General features: G+C 41.8%; 1 protein-coding gene across 1 annotated transcript in view; it reads right to left on the bottom strand.

The window, feature by feature from the left end:
- Nucleotides 1-20,247, bottom strand: part of Ahrr (aryl hydrocarbon receptor repressor) — a 69,489-nt gene that overhangs the window by 14,280 nt on the left and 34,962 nt on the right. Inside the window, exon 5 of the mRNA XM_057790086.1 lies at nt 5,459-5,548. Coding sequence (XP_057646069.1) covers nt 5,459-5,548 — 90 coding nt within the window. The remainder of the gene's footprint in view (nt 1-5,458; nt 5,549-20,247) is intronic.

Here is a 20,247-nt window from a genome sequence, read left to right as displayed (position 1 = left end):
AAAAAAAGGCAGACCTTTTTGAGGTTCCAACAGCCCTTCCTGGAAGGATATGTCTCCATGCTCATGTAATTCCAGGGCATCTTCACTCTGTGGCCCCCAGGATCTGGCCTGCATGGTGGTATCATCATGCCCTCAAAGCCACAGGCACTTAGTCAGAGTAGTCCTCTTTCCTAAATCAGCTCTTGTACTTCATGCCAATTGTGTCATATACTTCAACCTACTCAGGTCCATGATGTGCCTAGGACCCACCAGATGTTAGCCCTCTCTCTGGTCCTCTTTCCACTAACCTCCTTAAAGAAAAAGCCAAATTTTTCAGGTACTGGAGTTCTCTGGTAGCTATCTGGTGGACAGAGCAGAAACTTTGGCCTTATTTTGACTATGCCATGTACAGATAACCCATGATCTTGGAGCGGTCTCCTATGACCCTTACCATCCCCATAATGAAGAATCTGGCTTATTCTTTCCATTGGGAACCCAGCCTACTAATGCCACCAGGTCCTGTAGCATCTCTATAGGACTGGATTCTCATATTAGATCTATTTCTACGTTTCATCCTTTCCAAATGAATGATTATGATAACTAGAATACTCTTCTCAGATGGGCAAATGTTCCCTAGTTATCAAGACCTTAGAAACTTGTTACATTTTTTTTTCTTTTTTTCTTTTTTTTTATTGGAAAAAAAAATTTTCTGCCTCTTCCCCGCCTCCCATTTCCCTCCCCCTCCTCCCGCCCCTCTCCCCCTCCCCCCACTCCTCTTCTCCTCCCTCTCCAGTCCCAGGAGAAGTCAGGGTTCCCTGCCCTGTGGAAAGTCCAAGGTCCTCCCCCCTCCATCCAGGTCTAGGAAGGTGAACATCCAAACTGTCTAGGCTCCCACAAAGCCAGCGGTCTGAGCTCTTAAGGTCCAAATGAGGAGCAGAAGGAGGGAGAACATGAGCAAGGAAATCAGGACCACGAGGGATGCACCCACCCACTGTGACAGTGGATTTGATTTATTGGGAGCCCACCAAGGCCAGCTCGTCTGGGACTGAATAAGCATGGGTTGAAACTGGACTCTCTGAGCATGGCGGAAAATGAAGGCTGATGAGAAGCCAAGGACAATGGCACTAGGCCAGAAATGGCTCCATAGGTAAAATGCTTACCATCAACTTGTTACATTTTTAAAATGTAACTAGCAATCTCACCTAGAGTTCATGAAATCCTTCATGTTTTCCACACGTCCTTATCATTGCCTATAACTTTATGGATAAGTCCTGTGGACCCCAGATATCAAATAAGATACCTCTGGGAGGTGACAGAAGTGTATAGTCATAAATATGCACAGACTCAGTGGCAGGCATATCTAGAGGGAACACTTTACAAAGGAATGTTCACACACAGTCCAGAGAGAAGGCAGAGTCGTCAGATACAACCTTTGTCTGGTTAGGGATGTCTAGGGTCAGGGCTCTGGAGGCAATTGTGGTGCCGAGGCACAAAAATCTCTTTGTGACAGAAATGAACACACCAATCTCCTTTTAGCTTTTTTGCTTCTTTTTTTTAAAAAGAGAGGCTCTCAAAAACAGGTTAGTTATGCCAGGCTGTCCTCTAACTCATGATCTTGCCTCCAGCCCCAACAGGGCAAGGATTACAGGTTTGCTCATCACGATCTCAGTCACCCTAATGAACTGACACTGAAGGATAGCAGAAGTTGACCTGAGTAGAGAAAATCCCCATTTCAGGAAGCATGATGTTGGAGCCTCTTGGGACACCCCTAAATTATGATTTATACTACGCACACAGGTTGAATCCCATAAGAAAAGAATACTGGATTCTTTGGGATCTATGTTTTCTCCTAGTATAACAACTGTAAGACTGGACTTTGTGTGGCAGCATCATCTTCATGTGTTGGCATTTTATAACATAGCCACTCTTTCCTCCTATCTTTGCCCTGCTATCTTTAGAAATGTCTGTCATTCCCCCTGGTATAAATCAGGAGATAAGATGATTTTCTCTGACTTGGATGACTGCAGAAATGGTTGTTTTCATAGGTCCAAGGCACTTGTCTCTGAGCAGTGCTGTCTGTGGGTCTGCCTGACTTGCACTATGCCATCTGGTAACCCCCTCCTCTCCTAAGAATGCTATTATAATGGCACACGCCTGTCAATGAAGAGTCTACAATTAGAGATCCAGTGTTTGTCCAAAATGTCTCTACTTCTACTGTAATCCCATTAATTGTATAGTTTGATGTGGAGAAGGCTGACATCTTCATGATGGTAATGAGTCTTTTGTGTATGGTTTATCTCACCATGTATTTAGACCAGTCAATTTAATTAAAAATTAGAATGTGGGTGTTCTTTAAGTCATTGACCGCATTCATCATGAGTATTTGGTGTTTTTGTTGTTGTTGTGGATGCTCCACCCCAATCTCCCTCCCCTGGAGTTGCCTCACTACATACTCTGCCCCTGAGAAAGCCACTATCAGCATTAAGATCCCTCATGGGAGTCCCCTCGTGGTCTCTTCAACTTCCCCTGGGGCCACCCAGGAATGCTTTGCTCAGAATAAACCTGGATTTATTAGTTCATTTTGATTGGCTTATTGCATCAGCACCGGCAGATTCCCATTAGCCAGGAATTTAAAACTTAACAGTTTTTACCATGTTCAGGCAGTTCTATTTCGCTATGTGGTTTTAACTAGAGAAACTACTGACCTGGGCACAGTGGGCTCCCATGATTCCCAGATTGAGGGTGCAAGCAATGTATGTGAGGTAGCACATACATTCTTTTTACCCAGTTTTTGGATGACCCTGAGCTTTGTAGATCTACTGGAGAGTGTGGTTTCCAGTGTCCCTGGGCCTCCCAAGACTCTTATCTATCATCTCTACATGAATGAGTATATCTAGGTTAACGTGAGCTGTGGGCCTGCAGTTAACCAAAGCAAAGGGCAGACAAGACAATGGAAGAGACAGCAAAGCCAGAAGGGAGTTAAAAGCAAAGCCATATATTTCCATGACAATTAGAAGAAAGCATGAAATGTTTTTATATTTAAGAAACAAATTTATGGCCGGGCAGTGGTGGTACTCGCCTTTAATCCCAACACTCGAGAGGCATAGTTCATGGCCAGCCTGGTCGACAGAGTGAGTTCTAAGACAGCTAGGGCTGTTACACAGAGAAACCCTGTCTTGAAAAAAACAAAGAATGGGGAGAGAGAGAGAGAGAGAGAGAGAGAGAGAGAGAGAGAGAGAGAGAGAGAGAGGAAAAGAAACAAATTCCTGTTTAAATAACTAATACCACAGGTGTGGTGGCCCCTTGTCCTTCAAAGTTTGTAGAGCGGAACCAAGAGTAATGAGAAAATGTAAGAAGGGGTAAAGATGACACAAAAACTAGACCCTGCTGCCACCAAGAGAAGAAGTCTTTATTTCAGCTTCAAGCTACTACTCATACAGTAGGACACAAAGGTGAGCCTATCTTTTACAAGCTGCTTGACTGGGCAAAGATGTATGCATCTACTAACTGGGCATAGATAGTCGTCCTTGCTTAGACCATTGGGCTGTGATGTTCTGGTTCACTTGGTGACAGCTGCCACAGGTTACTGTGGGGTAACAGGCAGTTTCCTGAATGAATAAGCTTCATAGGCCCTAATTTTACAGCTGTGCTGATCTGAAGAAGCTAGACGGTATATTCAGGCAGCCCCAGGAAGGAATTGGCTCTTAATTTTTGTAAAAACATTCGATACAAGATGTTACTGAGAGCACAAGGCTATTGTAATATTCTTGTGAAATACTTTGCAAAAGTAAAGACAATGGAAACATTTTCTATAATGAAGGAAAAACTGATTTATACTTCTGACAAAGAGAAATAGCAGACCTCTAATAAGTAAAATTACAGCAAGCAAATTCTAACCTTGAAAATAAGACACTCTGTACTTCAGTGCCTCTGTCCTCAACCCCCAACTCTGTAGCTAGACCATCAGTTTGAGATAAAGGGAAGAGGTTTAGGTGTAGCTAAGGAGTTTATAGGCTATTCACAGACAAGTATTAAATTAAAATAATTCTGAACATGTAGAAAGTGGCAGGTGTCTCTTTTTAGCTTTGAATGCACACACAAGCAGAAAAGACTATATTGGGGACTATTTTAATATAAGACTCATGCCACCATGTCATGTCTGCCTTCATGCCCAAATCCTGCACTGTTAGGACACCAGGACCCTACACAGAGCAGAGGGTCACAGAGTCTGGAAAATGAACAATATCTCCATGCTGTAAACAGAATCACAGTTGGTAGAGTCTACTTCTGGAAAGAAATAGTTCAAGCAGACCTCAGTCTTCCCTGGGGGCTGTTGACATCTCAGGGAGGAGAGACTAACTCAGTGCTCTTATATAAGGTCTCCTCAGGACTAGGCTCATCTCCAGAGGATGAAAAGTTCCGCATCGTCAGGCCATGAATATTGTACTTGGCCAAGTTGATGTATCGTGGCCACTAAGAACAGATGGCAGGGGCACTTTTTATTTGGGTGCCTAGGACTCTTCGTATACATTCTCAGCAGCCTCAGAGGCAAATAGCATTACTGTCAACTGTACTACTGAAGGGAATGAGATATAACTGCTGAGTGGCAGAGCCCAGCCATCCCCATCCTGTCCCACTCAGCTAGTCAATGTCATCACTCACTGCATGCCGCCATCCCCTGGAGTATTCTACACGGCTACCATGCCAGCCTAAGTCCAGCAATGGAGACTGTGGAAGAAATGCTGCCCAGGGGCAAAAATGACAATGTACAAATGACACCAAGGATAGGTTAAGTATCATATCAAGATAAGTTCTGATAGTAACAGTATCCTTAGTTTTGAGGGACTCTGGCTTTCAGCTCAGGTGACAGTAAGTTAAACTATGAGGTGTGTATAAGAAATAGCCATATTATTTTAATTCTTGGAAACTATTAAATTAATTTTAAATCAACATTATACATCACATAGTAAATCTTTTTATTGTCTATTTATCCTTCTATCTATATCTATCTATCAAATATCTCTCTCTCTCTGTCACGTATATGTGTGTGTGTGTAGGCTACAGAGTGGATATAAAATTATTAAAGAGGCCACAGAAAAATTTAAGGAGTTTAAAAAGGCATTATTGAAGGCAGAAGCAGAGGCAAACATCTGATACAGATAGAAAGAAAATTTCTTCAGTGCATAAAAATATTAATAACCCAATTTGAGAGCTGTTGAAGGTGTATAGGGCCAGAGAGTTATCAAATGAGATGGTGCTCTGAATCTGAGGGCTGAGAGTAGAGTCTCAGCCCAAGTCCCTGGGTCTCCAAGCACCACGTTACTCCACAGATGCTGACATGCTGTCCAAGACAAAGCTGAGTCATGTGATATCAAAAGCTTGATCTTAAACAGTCTTAAGCTTTGAAGACAATACACATTTACAAAGATAATGGAATCCAACATTTAATATATCAAAAGGTTATTTTTGCTTCATTTACCTGATGAAAGCCCAGATAGTCCACAATTGTTGCTGAAGCATAAAAGATCATCCCTTCTGCACTCACCACCAGAGCGAAGCCATTGAGAGACTAAGAAAGAAAAACAATAAATAAAACCGAATTGGCTCACCAAAATGAAAAGAACAAGAGGTGGTTAGTTCTGAATAATTACCCAACATTTCTCCTGTTTCGTATGATCTCTAGAAGCACTGACATCAACTTTCTATCACGTTTTTTGTAACAGTTCCCCATTAACAGGAGACCAAGGAAGTCAGCCATGTTTGTGAGTTTAAAGACTTAGATCTCTCTCCTGGGGATACAGTATACATGTTTAATGAAATAAAACATCACCGGACTGACATAATGAGGCGTTATCCCAATAGGAAGCAGAAGGGGACCTTTCTCTCCATTGTTCAGCTTTCTGTATACTATTTTGAAAATTTTTCAGCTTTTTAAAAGAATTTGTGTATACAGTCTCTCCTAATTTTGGTGTCTAGCAAAAAAAAAAAAAAAAGAAAAAAGAAAATCACATCCAATCCAGACCCTTTTCCATCATCTTGACCTACTTGTTTATGACAAAAGCAATGTATTCCTTGAAAGTCTGGTTTACCTTAGAAATCATCCAACTTGGGCACATTTGGGGGCTAAATCAGCCACAAACCACAATCCTAGAGAACTTAGACAACAATGAGGACACTAAGAGAGACTTGCATAGACCTAATCTACATGGGAAGTAGAAGAAGAAAAGATCTCCTGAGTAAATTGGGAGCATGGGGACTTTGGGGGAGGGTTGAAGAGGGGAGGGGAGGGGCAAGTAGGGGAGCAGAGAAAAATGTAGAGCTTAATAAAAATCAATAAAAAAATAAAAGAAAAAGGGAAAAAGAATTTGACTAGAAATAGGATGTAAAGAAAATTTTTAATTATTTTAAATATGACTTCAACAACTTAACTTTGATATGAAAGTACCATAAAAAATAAAGCTACAAATCAATATTATTTTTGAGGGCTGATGTAAATGCACTAAATAACAGTGAATTTCACATTAAGAAACAATGACCAGTTTGATCAATGGTCAAACCGTGAACCCAAGTATATTTGCTTCAGTCATATGTTTGGCTCATTATTAGTAAATCTACTAGTACACTATATTATATATCTAAGGACAAATACCTGAGTATCCTTTATAGAAATAAAGACGCCTTCAATAAACTACTCATTCCTAAGTTTTTTTAAAAAAAATTTCATAACGTGGTGGAAGCAGTTATGGTGGTAGTAATGTGTGTATTACTCTTTAGGCCGCAACTTACTTAAAGGGAAAAAATTCCAGGTGTCTTTAGTAATATCAAGAAATGAAGCAAGGATGACTACTATAACCTGTATCAGGGCAGAGAGACTATGACTCAAGTATGATCTGCCTCTTGGTTTCATACAAAAGTTTCAATGACACCGTGAAACTTACTCTGTCTACAGATTTCTTCTCACTGTGACAGTGGAACTTGGTAGTCAACCTACAAGTGCCCAAGTTGTATGGATGGGGGGAGGGAGGGAGGGGGAGGGAGGGGAAAGGGGGAGGGAGGGGAGGAAGGGAGGGAGGGGGAGGAGGGAGGAAGGGAGGGAGGGAGGAAGAGAGAGAGAGAGAGAGAGAGAGAGAGAGAGAGAGAGAGAGAAACTAGTTAGGAACTGCCTAGGCTTTTGAAACCTCAAAGCCGGCTCCCAGTGGCATACATCATCTAACATATCCTAATCTTTCCCCCAAGCAGTTCAGCCAACTAGGAAACTAGCATTCAAATATATGAGCCTATGTGGGCCATCCTCACTCAAACCACCACAGTATCTGAAGTGGGAAAGTATCCATCCATGACTCATAAAAAGGCTCAGGCTCTAAAGGATTCCCCTTCTCCAGGTGAACTCTCAAACATGTCACAGTACTAGTAACTTCCATGTAATAAGCACCCTAACACCATAAAAACAGAACCAAAACAAGAGATTGCATTGCTCAGTATGAAACATACCACACAGTCTCTTTTAGACTGGTTCTGGAGTTTGAACAGATCAATGAACCAGACAGGAAATCCTGACACACACCCAAGTTCACAACAGACAACAAACGCCTAAAGAAGCCATCCCAAGCCATAGGTCAAAGCTAGGTTTTGAGAGAATTAAATTTATAAAATATATAAATATATTTATTTATATTAAATAAATAAAAAGGAAAAATTAGAGGATTTGTTATTGCAACTTTTTGTTAATTTATCAGAGTTGGACAATTTCCTAGTGTTTCCTCCTTATATGTACTCTAGATGGTTTGTCATTTTCTCCTGTTACTATACATTACTTGTCCATCGAATAGGTGGCTTAATCTACATTAGGTTTTTTTGGAATGTTTCACTATTTGTCACAGGGGAGGGTACGTTAAAATGTTCATTTAAGTTGTATCTATCAGCATTGGCTTCCAGGACTGTCTATACCTTATGGACCTAGTTGACTGTCTTCCCATACTTTTCCCTACCTGGGATGGCTGAGTTGTGTCTTAAAAGTTTCTCATTTTTTTTTTTTTACAAAAAAAGCAGGCAAAATACCTGTATTCCCCAGTTAGATGGACTTACTTCCCTTTCTTCCTTATCAATGCCATAATCACTTTATTCAGGAAATATCAAATGTCATAATTCTTTTAAAATTTCACTTCTAAGCTGGGTGGTGGAGGCACATGCCTTTAATCCTAGCACTCGGGAGGCAGAGGTAGGCAGATCTCTGTGAGTTCAAAGCCAGCCTGGTCTATAAGAGCTAGTTCCAGGACAGGCTCCAAAGCTACAGAAAAACCCTGTCTCGAAACAAACAAACAAACAAACAAACAAAAATAATAATTTCACTTCTATACTCCTACACAGAAAGAACTATTTGGCCACTCAGGTAGAGGTGTAGGCAGAGCCTGGGAAACCTTGCATCTTGGTACAGGAGCCAACCTGTGGTACATTCTACCTGCAAAAAGAGGATACTCATGGAGCAACTGAGTCCAATGTTGGGCCATGGAGTCAATGAGGGAAGGATTGTCTAAGACCCTGACCCTAATAAGTGCCCCTTGTGTCTCCCTAAGCTACCAGCCCTACACGGTAGCCGTTTTTTTTGTCTCCAAGAGCCAGGAAGAGCTGGTCCACACTGCAGAGGCTTTCTTCCATCTGGGCTTCATCTTTGTCATTTTTTTCTCTTTATTTTTCAGTTAACTTTGCAGTAGATTTTCTGCTTCCTTCAGTTGCATGGCAGAAGAAAGATTCAGAGATCTGTGTTTCTACTGCAATCATGGTTGTAGGAGCTAGAATATAACAGGATCCAGCTCAACCTACAGTTTCTGTGTTCTACCTAGATAGGGTGTGACCTTGCACTGAAATCTGTAGAGAAAACCACACATGCTGACACAGACTTTGAACTTAAATTTAGAGTTTTGTTCTCCTGCAAAAGTGTACTTTGAAAAGCTACAATTCAAACTGGTGAGATGGCTTAGCCGGTGAAAGTGTTTGGCACATCTGACAACCGAAGTTCATTTTCTAAATTCATGTAAAGATGGAAATAACACATTCCACAAAGTTGTCTTCTAACACACAACCATAACATGTACAACCACAAGTTATATACATGCAATAACAATAAATACACTTTTTAACATTAGAACTCTCATGAACATATAAAGAAACACCAATTATAAATAAATTTATTTTAACTTGATTATTTGGTATACATGTAATTTTACTATTTAATTAGGACTAAAGGGAATTTTTATACTGAGGTGCATGTACTTATTTATTTTATATAAAGAATTAATTTAGATTGATATGCCATGTTTTGTTGACCTGTTCAACATGTTCATGGAAGACCTGCCCTTTCCTAGACAAAAACAGAGGAGTGGATTGGGGAATGGAAACAGAGCAGTAGAGTGGGGAGGGAGGGACTGGAAGGAGAAACTGCTGCCGGGATGTACAATTAATTAATTAATTAAAAAAGAATTGATTTGGGTGAAGATTTGGAACTGCAGAACATAAGAGTATCTCCAATGTTTTTCAGAGTTGATTAACATTGCGATGTTATAATTATAGATATTGAGAACAGTGCTTCACATAAACATGTATTATAAAATTGCAGAATTGTGTTTAGAGTCATTTTACAAATTCTGTCCTGATCTGATCCCAAATCAAAATGCATCTAACATTTAACATTTTTTCTGTTTACACAGAATGTGTATGTGTGGGAGAGAGAGAGACAGCGAGAGCACTCGCATGCAGAGGTCAGTCTTCCTTGTTAACTCTGTTTCATTTTTTTGAGACAGGGTCTCTCTCTGAGACTTGAAGCTTAAGCTCACTGTACTGGCAGGTTTTGTGTGCCAACTTGACACAAGTTGGAGTCATCAGAGAGAAAGGCACCTCAGCTGAGGAAATGCCTTCATGAGATTCAGTTGTAAGACATTTTCTCAAGTAGTGATCAGTGGGGGAAGGCCAAGGCCATGGTGGGTGGTGCCATCTCTGGGCTTGTGAACCTGAATTCTATAAGAAAACAGGTTGAGCAAGCCAGGGGAAACAGGCCTTTAAGCAACAGCCTTCCCCACTCCATGACCTCTGCATCAGTTCCTGCCTCCAGGTTCCTGCCCTGTCTGAGTTTCTGCCCTGACTTCCTTCAATAATGAACAGCAATATGGAAGTGTAAGACAAATAAACCTTTTTCTCCACAACTTGCTTTTTGGTCATGGTGTTTCATTGAAGCAATAGAAACTCTAAGATACTCACCATTTTGACTATGCTAATTGGCCAACAACCTCCCAGGATCTAACTATCTCCACTTTATCAATATTGGAATTAGAGGCACACATGGCCATGCATAATGGCTTTTACATGGGTGATAGATATGTGAACTCAGGCTCTTTTTGCTTCCACAGTAAGCATTCTTACCCACTGAAGCATCTCTTAAAAATCCTCATTTGATGATTTTTTTGTGAAAGTTAAGTTATCAACTCAAACAGCACTATTAAAGATTAAACATTCTAACACAATACAATCCACAATACTAATTTGATATTTATATGCTGAGAAATGACAGCAGGAAAATATTAAAAGTTTTGTTTTCTGTAAATAAAACTCACACTCTGTAAGAGCAGAAAACTCTATTATGTATAATAAAAAAAACACTGCAATTCGTAACATACAATAGTCTCAATAGGAGCCGAGGTGTTTGAGGCAGTGTTTGTTGGTGCTGTGCAGCACGACGCATATACAGTGAAACATGTAAATATTGCATTCAGAACCAAGGCTGCCGTGGAGGTGTGAGATGCAGGAGAAGACAGTGCCACCAGAAATAGCTCAAGTTCATTACATGTCTGGTTTTGTTAATTTGTGGTCACTGAGCAAACCTTGTATTTGGAATCTTTTTACTGTAAATGTTTAAGGACTTTTACATTCAGTTACATGACTCCAATGCAGAGTTGCAACCCATAGTAAGATTCTAGATGTTCCTTTTGTATGTATTTATTTTATTTGTATGCCCTGGTGTTTATGTTGGAGTCAGAGGACAGATTTCGAGAGTCAATTCTCTCCTTCTACCCTGTGGTCCTGGGTATTGAACTCAAGCCATTAGGCTTGGTGACAAGTGCTTTTACATACTGAGTTATTTCTCTGGTCTCAGAAACTAGATTTTTAAAAAGAGAACAGGTTTTTTTAACCGTGTGTATGTGTGTGTGTGTGCGCGCGCTGAATGCTGGTAATAACCCAGAGCCTCTTATGTACAAGAAAAGCTGTCTACTACTAAACTGTATTGTCAGGCTTATATTTTTAAATTTCAAATAAATCTTTTAATATTATGACAAAATATACAAAACTCACCATTTTAATCATTTTTATTTTTTATCTGTTTTGTTTTGTTTCTTGAGATAGGGTTTTTCTGTGTAATTCTGGCTATCCTGGAACTCACTCCATAGACCAGGCTGGCCTCGAACTAAGAAATCTGCCTGCCCCTGATTCCTGAGTGCTGAGATTAAAGGTGTGCACCACCACCACCACCATCAAGCCGTTTTAACCATTTTTAAGAGCACAGCACAGCATAGCACGGTACAGCACCATGGCATTCAGCACAGTTCACAGCGTTGTGGGATCACCATCATCTCAAGTACTTTCTGCTCCCAGCCTTAGCACCCCCATCTAATCTGTCTGTACTGATTTCATCCTTCTGGGGACACATAAGTGAACGCACACAGTATTTGTCCTTCTGTGACTGGGTTATGTCACTGGGCACAACACTCTCAAAGTCATCTGCCTTGCAGCACGTGTCACACACTCCTTCCTTGCCCCCTCTGGCAGCCATCATTCTACTCTCCCCTTCTATGGATTCCACTTTTTCAGACTCCACAGAAAAAGGAGGTCATGTAATGAATTTCTCTTTTTTAAAAAATTTACTTATTTATTTCTTTATTAAAGATTTCTGCCTCCTCCCCACCACCGCCTCCCATTTCCCTCCCCCTCCCCCATCAAGTCCCCCTCCCTTGTCAGTCCTAAGAGCAATCAGGGTTCCCTGCCCTGTGGGAAGTCCAAGGACCACCCACCTCCATCCAGGTCTAGTAAGGTGAGCATCCAAACTGCCTAGGCTCCCACAAAGCCAGTACGTGCAGTAGGATCAAAAACCCATTGCCATTGTTCTTGAGTTCTCAGTAGTCCTCATTGTACGCTATGTTCAGCGAGTCCGGTTTTATCCCATGCTTTTTCAGACCCAGGCCAGCTGGCCTTGGTGAGTTCCCGATAGAACATCCCCATTGTCTCAGTGTGTGGGTGCACCCCTCGCGGTCCTGGGTTCCTTGCTCGTACTTTCTCTCCTTCTGCTCCTGATTTGGACCCCGAGATTTCAGTCCAGTGCTCCAATGTGGCTCTCTGTCTTTGTCTCCTTTCATCGCCTGATGAAGGTTAATATTCAGGAAGATGCCTATATGTTTTTCTTTGGGTTCACCTTCTTATTTAGCTTCTCTAGGATCACGAATTATAGGCTCAATGTCCTTTATTTATGGCTAGAAACCAAATATGAGTGAGTACATCCCATGTTCCTCTTTTTGGGTCTGGCTTACCTCACTCAGGATAGTGTTTTCTATTTCCGTCCATTTGCATGCAAAATTTAAGAAGTCATTGTTTTTTACTGCTGAGTAGTACTCTAATATGTATATATTCCATACTTTCTTCTCTTTTATCTGGATTATTTTACTGAGCAATCTTTCAGTTTCACTCATGTTACTTCAAATGGCAAGCCTGCCTTCTTCCTACACCTGAATTAATATTCTATTGTATAGATATGCCACATTTTAAAACCTGCTCATCTGCTGATGGATATGTAGGCTGTTTCCATTACTTGGCTATTGTAAATAGTGCTGCAGCAAACATAGGAGCACAGTATTTCTTTAACATAATGATTTCATTTCTTTTGGATACACACTCTTTAGGAGGATTGCTGGGTCATATAGTAACTCATTTTTAGTTTTTGGAGGAACATCCATACTTTTTTTTCTGCAATAGCTGAACTTGAATTTGAATACTTGGACAAAGTGACATTCATAAGTGAGTTTGATCTGTACCTAGTGATGGTTAGTAAGTAAGCACTTTTTATATCTATTAATTTGTGTATATCTTCTTCTGAGAAATGTCCTAGGTCCTTTACATATTTTATTTTATTTATTAGTTTTTCAAGACAGAATTTCTCTGGATAGCCCTGGCTGTGTAGACCATGCTGGCCTCAAACTCTGAGATTTGCCTGTCTCTGCCTCATGAGTGCTAGGATTAAAAGTACATATTTTAATCATTTTTTGATAGTTGGATCTCATATTGTTTAAACACTAACCCCTTATTGTATGTATGTTTTGCATACATACAATTTCTTTCATTTTGAAGTCTGTCACTTCACTCTATTGACTGTTTCCTTCACTGTGCAGAGGATTTTACATTGACACAATCCTATTTCTCTCTTTTTCCATTCATTTGTTCACAGACACTTGGGTGGCTCCTCTTTCTGACTTGGTGAAGAGGGCTTCTGCGACTGTGGGTGTGAGTTGTGCAGGCCTGTTGGAGAAGGAAGGTATGGAGGGGTAAGTGAGGGTCCATTTGACACTTTGCTCTTCCTGCAATCCAGTGGGGTAAAAGAAAGTTTAGAAACTTGCAGTGAGGCTTGAATGTTACTCTGCTGCCTTCACAGCTGGCAGGCATTTCACAAAGGGGCATCTAGTACTTCTGATCCACATTTCTTGTGTGCTGTCTTCAAGTGTTTTGCTTGGAAAATTCCAGAGTTTTTGTTCTGACTTCATTTGATCCCAGTGGGGAATATGTCCAAGTTTGGAAGCCCCTCTATCCTTCTAGGTACAGTCCAACGGGATCTGGGCACAGCTCGGCTGGGTGAGATGAGAGCTGAGTCTGTGGAAGGGTGGAAAGCTAGTGACAGAATATTTAGGGTGACTTGGTAAGCTCAGTCTAGCCTAATGTTCAGGTCGTAGAGCTATCATCTCCACTCAGTCCATGCCTTAGGGACAGTCAGTTCTGTCCAGAATGGGGAGACCCAAATCACTACAACTTGCACTGTTGGCTGTTGCCCACCATCCAACCTACAGGCCGCTGCAGCCCCCTTCTAGACAGAGATGAGAGTAATACGGGGGTGCACGTAGGGGTGGTTAGTGAATAAGGCATCAGCATTGCATGAGAGCTTAGGCTAATTATGAGAGCAAAACCAACAGGGCGATAAGGCAAAATATGGAAGGTAATGCCCTCAACTCTGATATAACGGCCATTCCAGGCAGCAATCGTGGTGTTTTGGGCATCTTTTCTCTCAGGTGAGTGGCAGATTGCAGCAGGCTAAGTCAGAGCATATGTCCTTAGTATTGAGCCCACTGGGCAGACAGAGTTCAGTTGTGCTTCCCAGATCCTGCAACAGCTTTTCCCAGCCCAGTGCTTGCCACGTACTCATGATGTCCTACTAATAATAGTTCAAAGACCAAAGAAAATTTTCAAGACTTGAGTATATAAAATGTCTTCTTAAAAAAGATTTTATGAGATTAGTCACAAGCAAAAACAATCTTAATTTTAACTCACAAGGAAGGATTTTTTTAAAGACCATAAAAAGCTTTTTGTGGGATCATATGGATTCAATATCAGATTGACTTTCTGGTCCAGAATTGTCATGCCAAATTCTTTTACACATGTGGAACCATCTTTCAAATATGCATCATGAATGCTTTTTTTTTTCTTTTTCTTTTTATTCCTACAACTCCCCCCAAACAAAAAACAAAACAAAACAAAACACCCATGGTACATGGAAAATGAGATCACTTTTCCAAGTGGAGAAAAAAAGGATTTAGTCCTAAGGTTAAAGACTACATTTTTAAAGGAAAAAATCACATCTATGTTTAATTACTAAAAGTCACAACATGAAGCAACTGCCACTAAGGATGGTGATCAGCACAGGCAAGGATCAGTGGTCTGATGGCCCCTCAGCTCCGCCCTGGCATTCCTCCCACCCTCTACACACAGGGAGGCCAGCATTTTGAGAAGCTGTACTTCCTTTGGCGAACTCTGACTATCTTGATTTCTTCCAGTCCCATGGCAGGAAGATAGCCAGCATGTACTTCAAAGATTATTTTTGTCAAGGTCACCGCAGAGGGAAAAAGAAAAAAAAAAAGAGGGAAAAAGGAACAATTCTCAACAGCTCCTCTCATCTCTCCCCCTTGGCATTAGGGGAAGTTGGAGCAAGTCACTCCCCCTGGGAGTTCGCTGCCATGGTTACTGCACAGCAACAGGCTCCTAGTCACGCGAGCAGCACCAGGCAGGCATTGGGGCAGCTGGCTGGGCTTCCTGGAGCCAGATCACTCGCAGGGGCTGCGGCATGGAACTTGCGTGCCTGCAAGTACTGTTCTAGCCGGGGGAGTGGAATAAATGGCTGTTTATAGATGCCACAAATAGTAAACTCAGCCTTGAATTTCTTCCATGAAGCAGCTAGAGCACTTGAAGTAGTTCCTGAGAGACCATGCTAACTGTGGCTGCAGAGACAACAGGTGTGGATAGCCCTGGGACAATCACACTCACTCCACTAACTCTCAGCAACCCCTTCCTGTGTTCTGTCCTACAGCTAACCTACAGCAAGTCAGACACTGCGTGGGCAGTGTGCCCATCTCAGACTGTGTATGGTTAGAGGAGTGTGCTGGACAGGGAGGGTGAATGGTATAGAATCCTGAGCACCAAAAAAGCAACAGAGAGGTGAAGCCTGGCCCTAGATATCTGAACCGCCCTCTGGGCCAGGCACCAAAGACCATACCTCATTGGAATGTAGAAGACATCCCAATTGGGAAGATAAGTGTTTAAAGTTTTTCTTTGGAAGAACAACTCCCAAATATTTTGTCTCCAAGTTAGTACATGTAGAGTGCTAGAGGTACTTAAATTCTATGAACTTCCTTCCAGGAGTCTGAGGGGTCTGTGATAGCTTTTCCAAAAGTTACAAAGCACAGGATAAGACATGGCCCCAACTGAAGAGAACTGCTTTGAAGTGGGCATCCCTGGGATCACTGTTTCCATGGTGTGGTCTTCCCATCCATATCCATAAACAGACTAGCCACAGGGGCATTTTGCTCCTCCTTGATAAAAACACTACCTTAATATTCATAACATTATGTATATCTTGGATTCCTGAAAGGAAAAATACTTCAAAGGCACCGAGGAACAGTAGACCCAACAGTTACAACTCTTGGTAATGAAATGTGGACTTCTCTGTCAGAAAGAAAGGCCTTAAAAGGAGGCAAAAAGCTCTGGATCATGAGATGAAGTTAGCGTATTCTACAACCTGCTTGTTGAGGGTCCCAAGAATCAATGAGGGGCATCAGGGGATCCAGGAGCCCCAATAATTCAGACCCTAGCCACATTCAGACATCTGCTCTGGATTCCTGACCTATGCATTTCATTCCCCACCATTTTAAAATACAGGGACACAAGAGGATAAACCTCCATCCTGTGGCTCCCAAAGGTAGGTAGCGCAAACCATCATCTTCATCTGCCAGGCTTTTAGAGGATAGGCTCTAATCCCTCAACCTCAAGCATGGCTCCTTCAGTCCTGTCAGATCTTCCTTGCTCTCCTGGTCCATTTCCCACCATGTTCTCTTTTTTCTGTAGCCTGGAGTTTCTGAGTGTTGGTTGTGAATCTCTGGTATTTGATTTTCTTTTCTTTCTAGCCATGGCCTCCTAACTGAGTGGGATAAACGGAATTCTTATTCTTCTGGCTCTAGCTCATATCCCTAACCCTCAATCTTCTTCCCAGTAACCAGTATGTGGTCACATACATAGAACGTAAGTCAGGTGTCTGTCCAGCATGTGGGACCCCAGGAAGACATCCCAACCAGGAAGGTAAGTTTTTGAAGTCTTTCTTTGGAAGAACAACTCTCAAATATTTTGTCTCCAACTTACTATACTTGGAGTGTTGGAGGTACTTGAATTCTATAAACCTCCTTCCAGGCATCTGAGGGGTCTGGGGTAGCTTTTCCAAAACTTACAGAACACAGCAGTGCAACTCAGAGAAATTCTGCCTGGCATATGGCTGTGACTTCCTGACATATAAGGTTATCCTACAGCTGTTTCTGTAAAGCATTGCAAAGCAGACTGGACAGAGGGCAGCTAAAAACTGGCAGGCAGTCCTGTGCTCTGCTCGGGGAACTTGTGAGATTTTCCTTCATCTGAGCATGTGATTCAGTCAATCTTTAGTTTGCAGGCCACTTATAACCAGAAGACTTTTGCTACCTCGGTTTGAGGACCCATCATAGCCTTAGGCTCAGCATACAAAGTCACTCACCCAGAAAGTCTCCTAGACTGCTGTTTTTTACCTTCATTCATGATAACCTCCTTTGTTCCATTAAACACAAAAATACAACACATACCTTCAGTTCAGTCACACCAGGGGAAACTGGATCCCCATAAAGGCCAAGAGAGCCCAGGAACCTAAGGTTGTCTGGAATTAGGGTGTGGAAGGCAATCCCTAAGTTGGGAATTTAACAGTGAACAGCCTAGGAATGGTTATGTTCCTGCCCCTTGCCAAGTGATTTAGTACCATCTCTGACTGGTGAGACCTGCCCACAGAGGCAAGATTCAGAGATGGGGAAGCTGGTACCACAGAGCTATGCCCTAGGCACATTATATACAAAAAGCCCTCAGAGGGGACCCCTGCAGTGAAGGGCTCCTTTATAAGCCCTTCTCTATAGGTAATACTCTCATTCAGGAAGCTGGCTGTTCTGAACACACTTTCTTCCATCTCTCCAGTGGACCAGGGGTGGCCAATGTTCCCAGGCCTAAATCCCTTGTCTGGTATCCCAGAAGTCCAAGCAAAGAAATCTATGAGACATACATGCATCAAACTAAGGAGCTGATGTAAGTGTGACATCCAAAGAAATAAGGAAGATATTAGCAAAGGAAAACAAATGCTATAATTATTTAGAATGAAAATAGTAGGTATGAAATTGATAATGTACACACAGTGAATATGAACATGGTTGGAAGATAAGTAACAAGCTCCTGTGCCGATGGGAACAGAGAAGGGCAGCTGTACAAAAAATGGAAATGGTAGGTGACTAGGATAGGGACAGCTCCTAAAAATAAAGCAAAGAACAAGGAATGAAGACATATAACTTCCAGAGTTGAAGACGATAGAGGGCACAGCCAGGGGAATAAGACAAAAGGTGCATCACAGTGAAATTTGAGAATGCCAAAGGTAAAGGAAAATTTTACAAAACTTTCAAAGAGCAAGAGCACTAGGGTGGATAACTCAGGCCATCAAGCACTACAAAAAGAAGACTATACCATGAAAATTGAGGGGAAAGATTTATACCTTAAACCCTGTATCTACCCAAATGGCTACCCAAATGTAACACATAACAGTCTCTGGTTTGCTTTGAGATTCTGGAAGATTTCATAGCAAGACCCACAGTAGCATCATCCTGAACAAGCCGTTTGGAGAGAGGCAGATCTGGGCAAGAGGGAGAGGCAAAAAGATGATCAAAGGTTCTGTCTGGTTGGTTTCATAGTGGTCCTGTCAACACAGAAAAAGAAGACAGCAACAAAGACTGTGGTCTACTTGAAATCAATATAAGGCTTAGAACAGAGTCAGTAACTCTAGGAGCTCTCAAAGGGTACCTGAGAGGACTCCTATAGAAATCCCTGGTAGGAGACTGGTAAGAACAACAGCACATAGATGACATGTGAAGACTCAATGGTTAACTGGAGGGTCAGAGGAGACACCAAAGAAAGTGTAGAGAGAAGCAAATATAAATATGGCAATAGAAACCAGCCCAACAAATAAGAAGCAACTAGAGTATAGTCACCCCTAAGAGTAAGGCTTTATTTCGAGAAGAGAGTCCCTTAGTACACTGTCTGCAAGAAGCTAACTTAGAAAAAAGATATACAGGAAGGATAGAAAGATACCCTATGAAGTGAGGAGTCAAAATAAACCTGGGGCATAATTTTACATCTGACAGACTGAACCAAATGCCAGTGTACAAGGCCTTAAAAGATACATGGAGCTGGGTGGTGGTGGCACACACTTTTAATCCCAACACTCATGAAGCAAAGGCAGAGGCAGGTGGATCTCTGAGTTCAAGGCCAGTCTCATGCACAAAGCAAGTTCCAGGACAGCCAGGACTATTACACAGAGAAAATATGTCACACACACACACAAAAAAAAAATACGTGGAGTCCAAAGATTCAAACAAAGATGAGTTATTACCATAGAGGTGGACCTCACAGTTTCCTGCCCTTCAGAGAATGGCTTTGCGCTCTTCTCATGTCCTTATTCTAATTCATTATGTGCTCACCTAATAGGCAACTGCTGACTCCTTTAGTCCCAGTCACTCACTGCTTGAGATGCCAGGTTTCCCAGCACCTACCACAACATGCTTCCTTCTGAGCTTCCCAATGACCTTAGTAGAACAGCACAGACTTCTCAGAAGAGTCAGGCACAGCAGACTCAGAACCCCTCAGTGCCCTGGGCAACACTCCCTGCATGGAGTTCACAAATGTACCTGTCCACTTCATTTTCTAGTTCATTACTAGTTGTGCTAAGTTTGGGTGTGTCCACCAATATCAAGTTAAACCTAATCCCACTTTGTGCTGTTCAAGTGGGACCAGGTGAGGCTAATAGGAGTTGATGATGGACCATGAATTCTTTTATCTCAGTGATGGATCAGTCTCCCACCACATAATAATATCTTGAACTTCTTCCGATATCTGCACAGTTCCCACTAACAAGAAGACTCTTGCCAGATGTGATTTCTTGATCTTGGACATCCCAGCCTACAGAACCATGAGTTATATAAGTACTACTCATAAACCACTTGGTCTATGAGGTTCAGTCACAACAAGAGAGAACAGAAAGAGACATTTTCTTACCTTTTGAGTTGAATCAACCTTGTGGCAGGTATCCTGTCTATTCCAACTTTTCTTGGCACCTCTATTTCCTGGGTGTGCTGCCTACTGGCAAACCTCAATGTCTTTGCCTCTGGTGAGACACTATGATCTAGGTCCCATACCTGCCTCTTCTATGCCCTGAACTTAGTAAAGAAATTCTCAGGTGAATTTATGCACAGCAACATGGAGAAAGTAGCCTAGAGCTCCAGAATATCTAGAAATGCCTTTATTCCCTGGGGAAGAGGGTAATATCATGGTTCCCCCCATACCTTGCCTTAATCATAAGACCCTTGCACTAAAAATCACATGGCAATGGTGAAGGAAAAAAGTCTGAAAGAAACCTCTTTCTAGTCA

Source organism: Chionomys nivalis, chromosome 15 (genome assembly GCF_950005125.1).
Source record: "Chionomys nivalis chromosome 15, mChiNiv1.1, whole genome shotgun sequence".
Classification (NCBI taxonomy): Eukaryota; Metazoa; Chordata; class Mammalia; order Rodentia; family Cricetidae; genus Chionomys; species Chionomys nivalis.
Note: the sequence above shows the minus strand (reverse complement) of the source record. Positions and strands in the feature narration are given on the sequence as shown.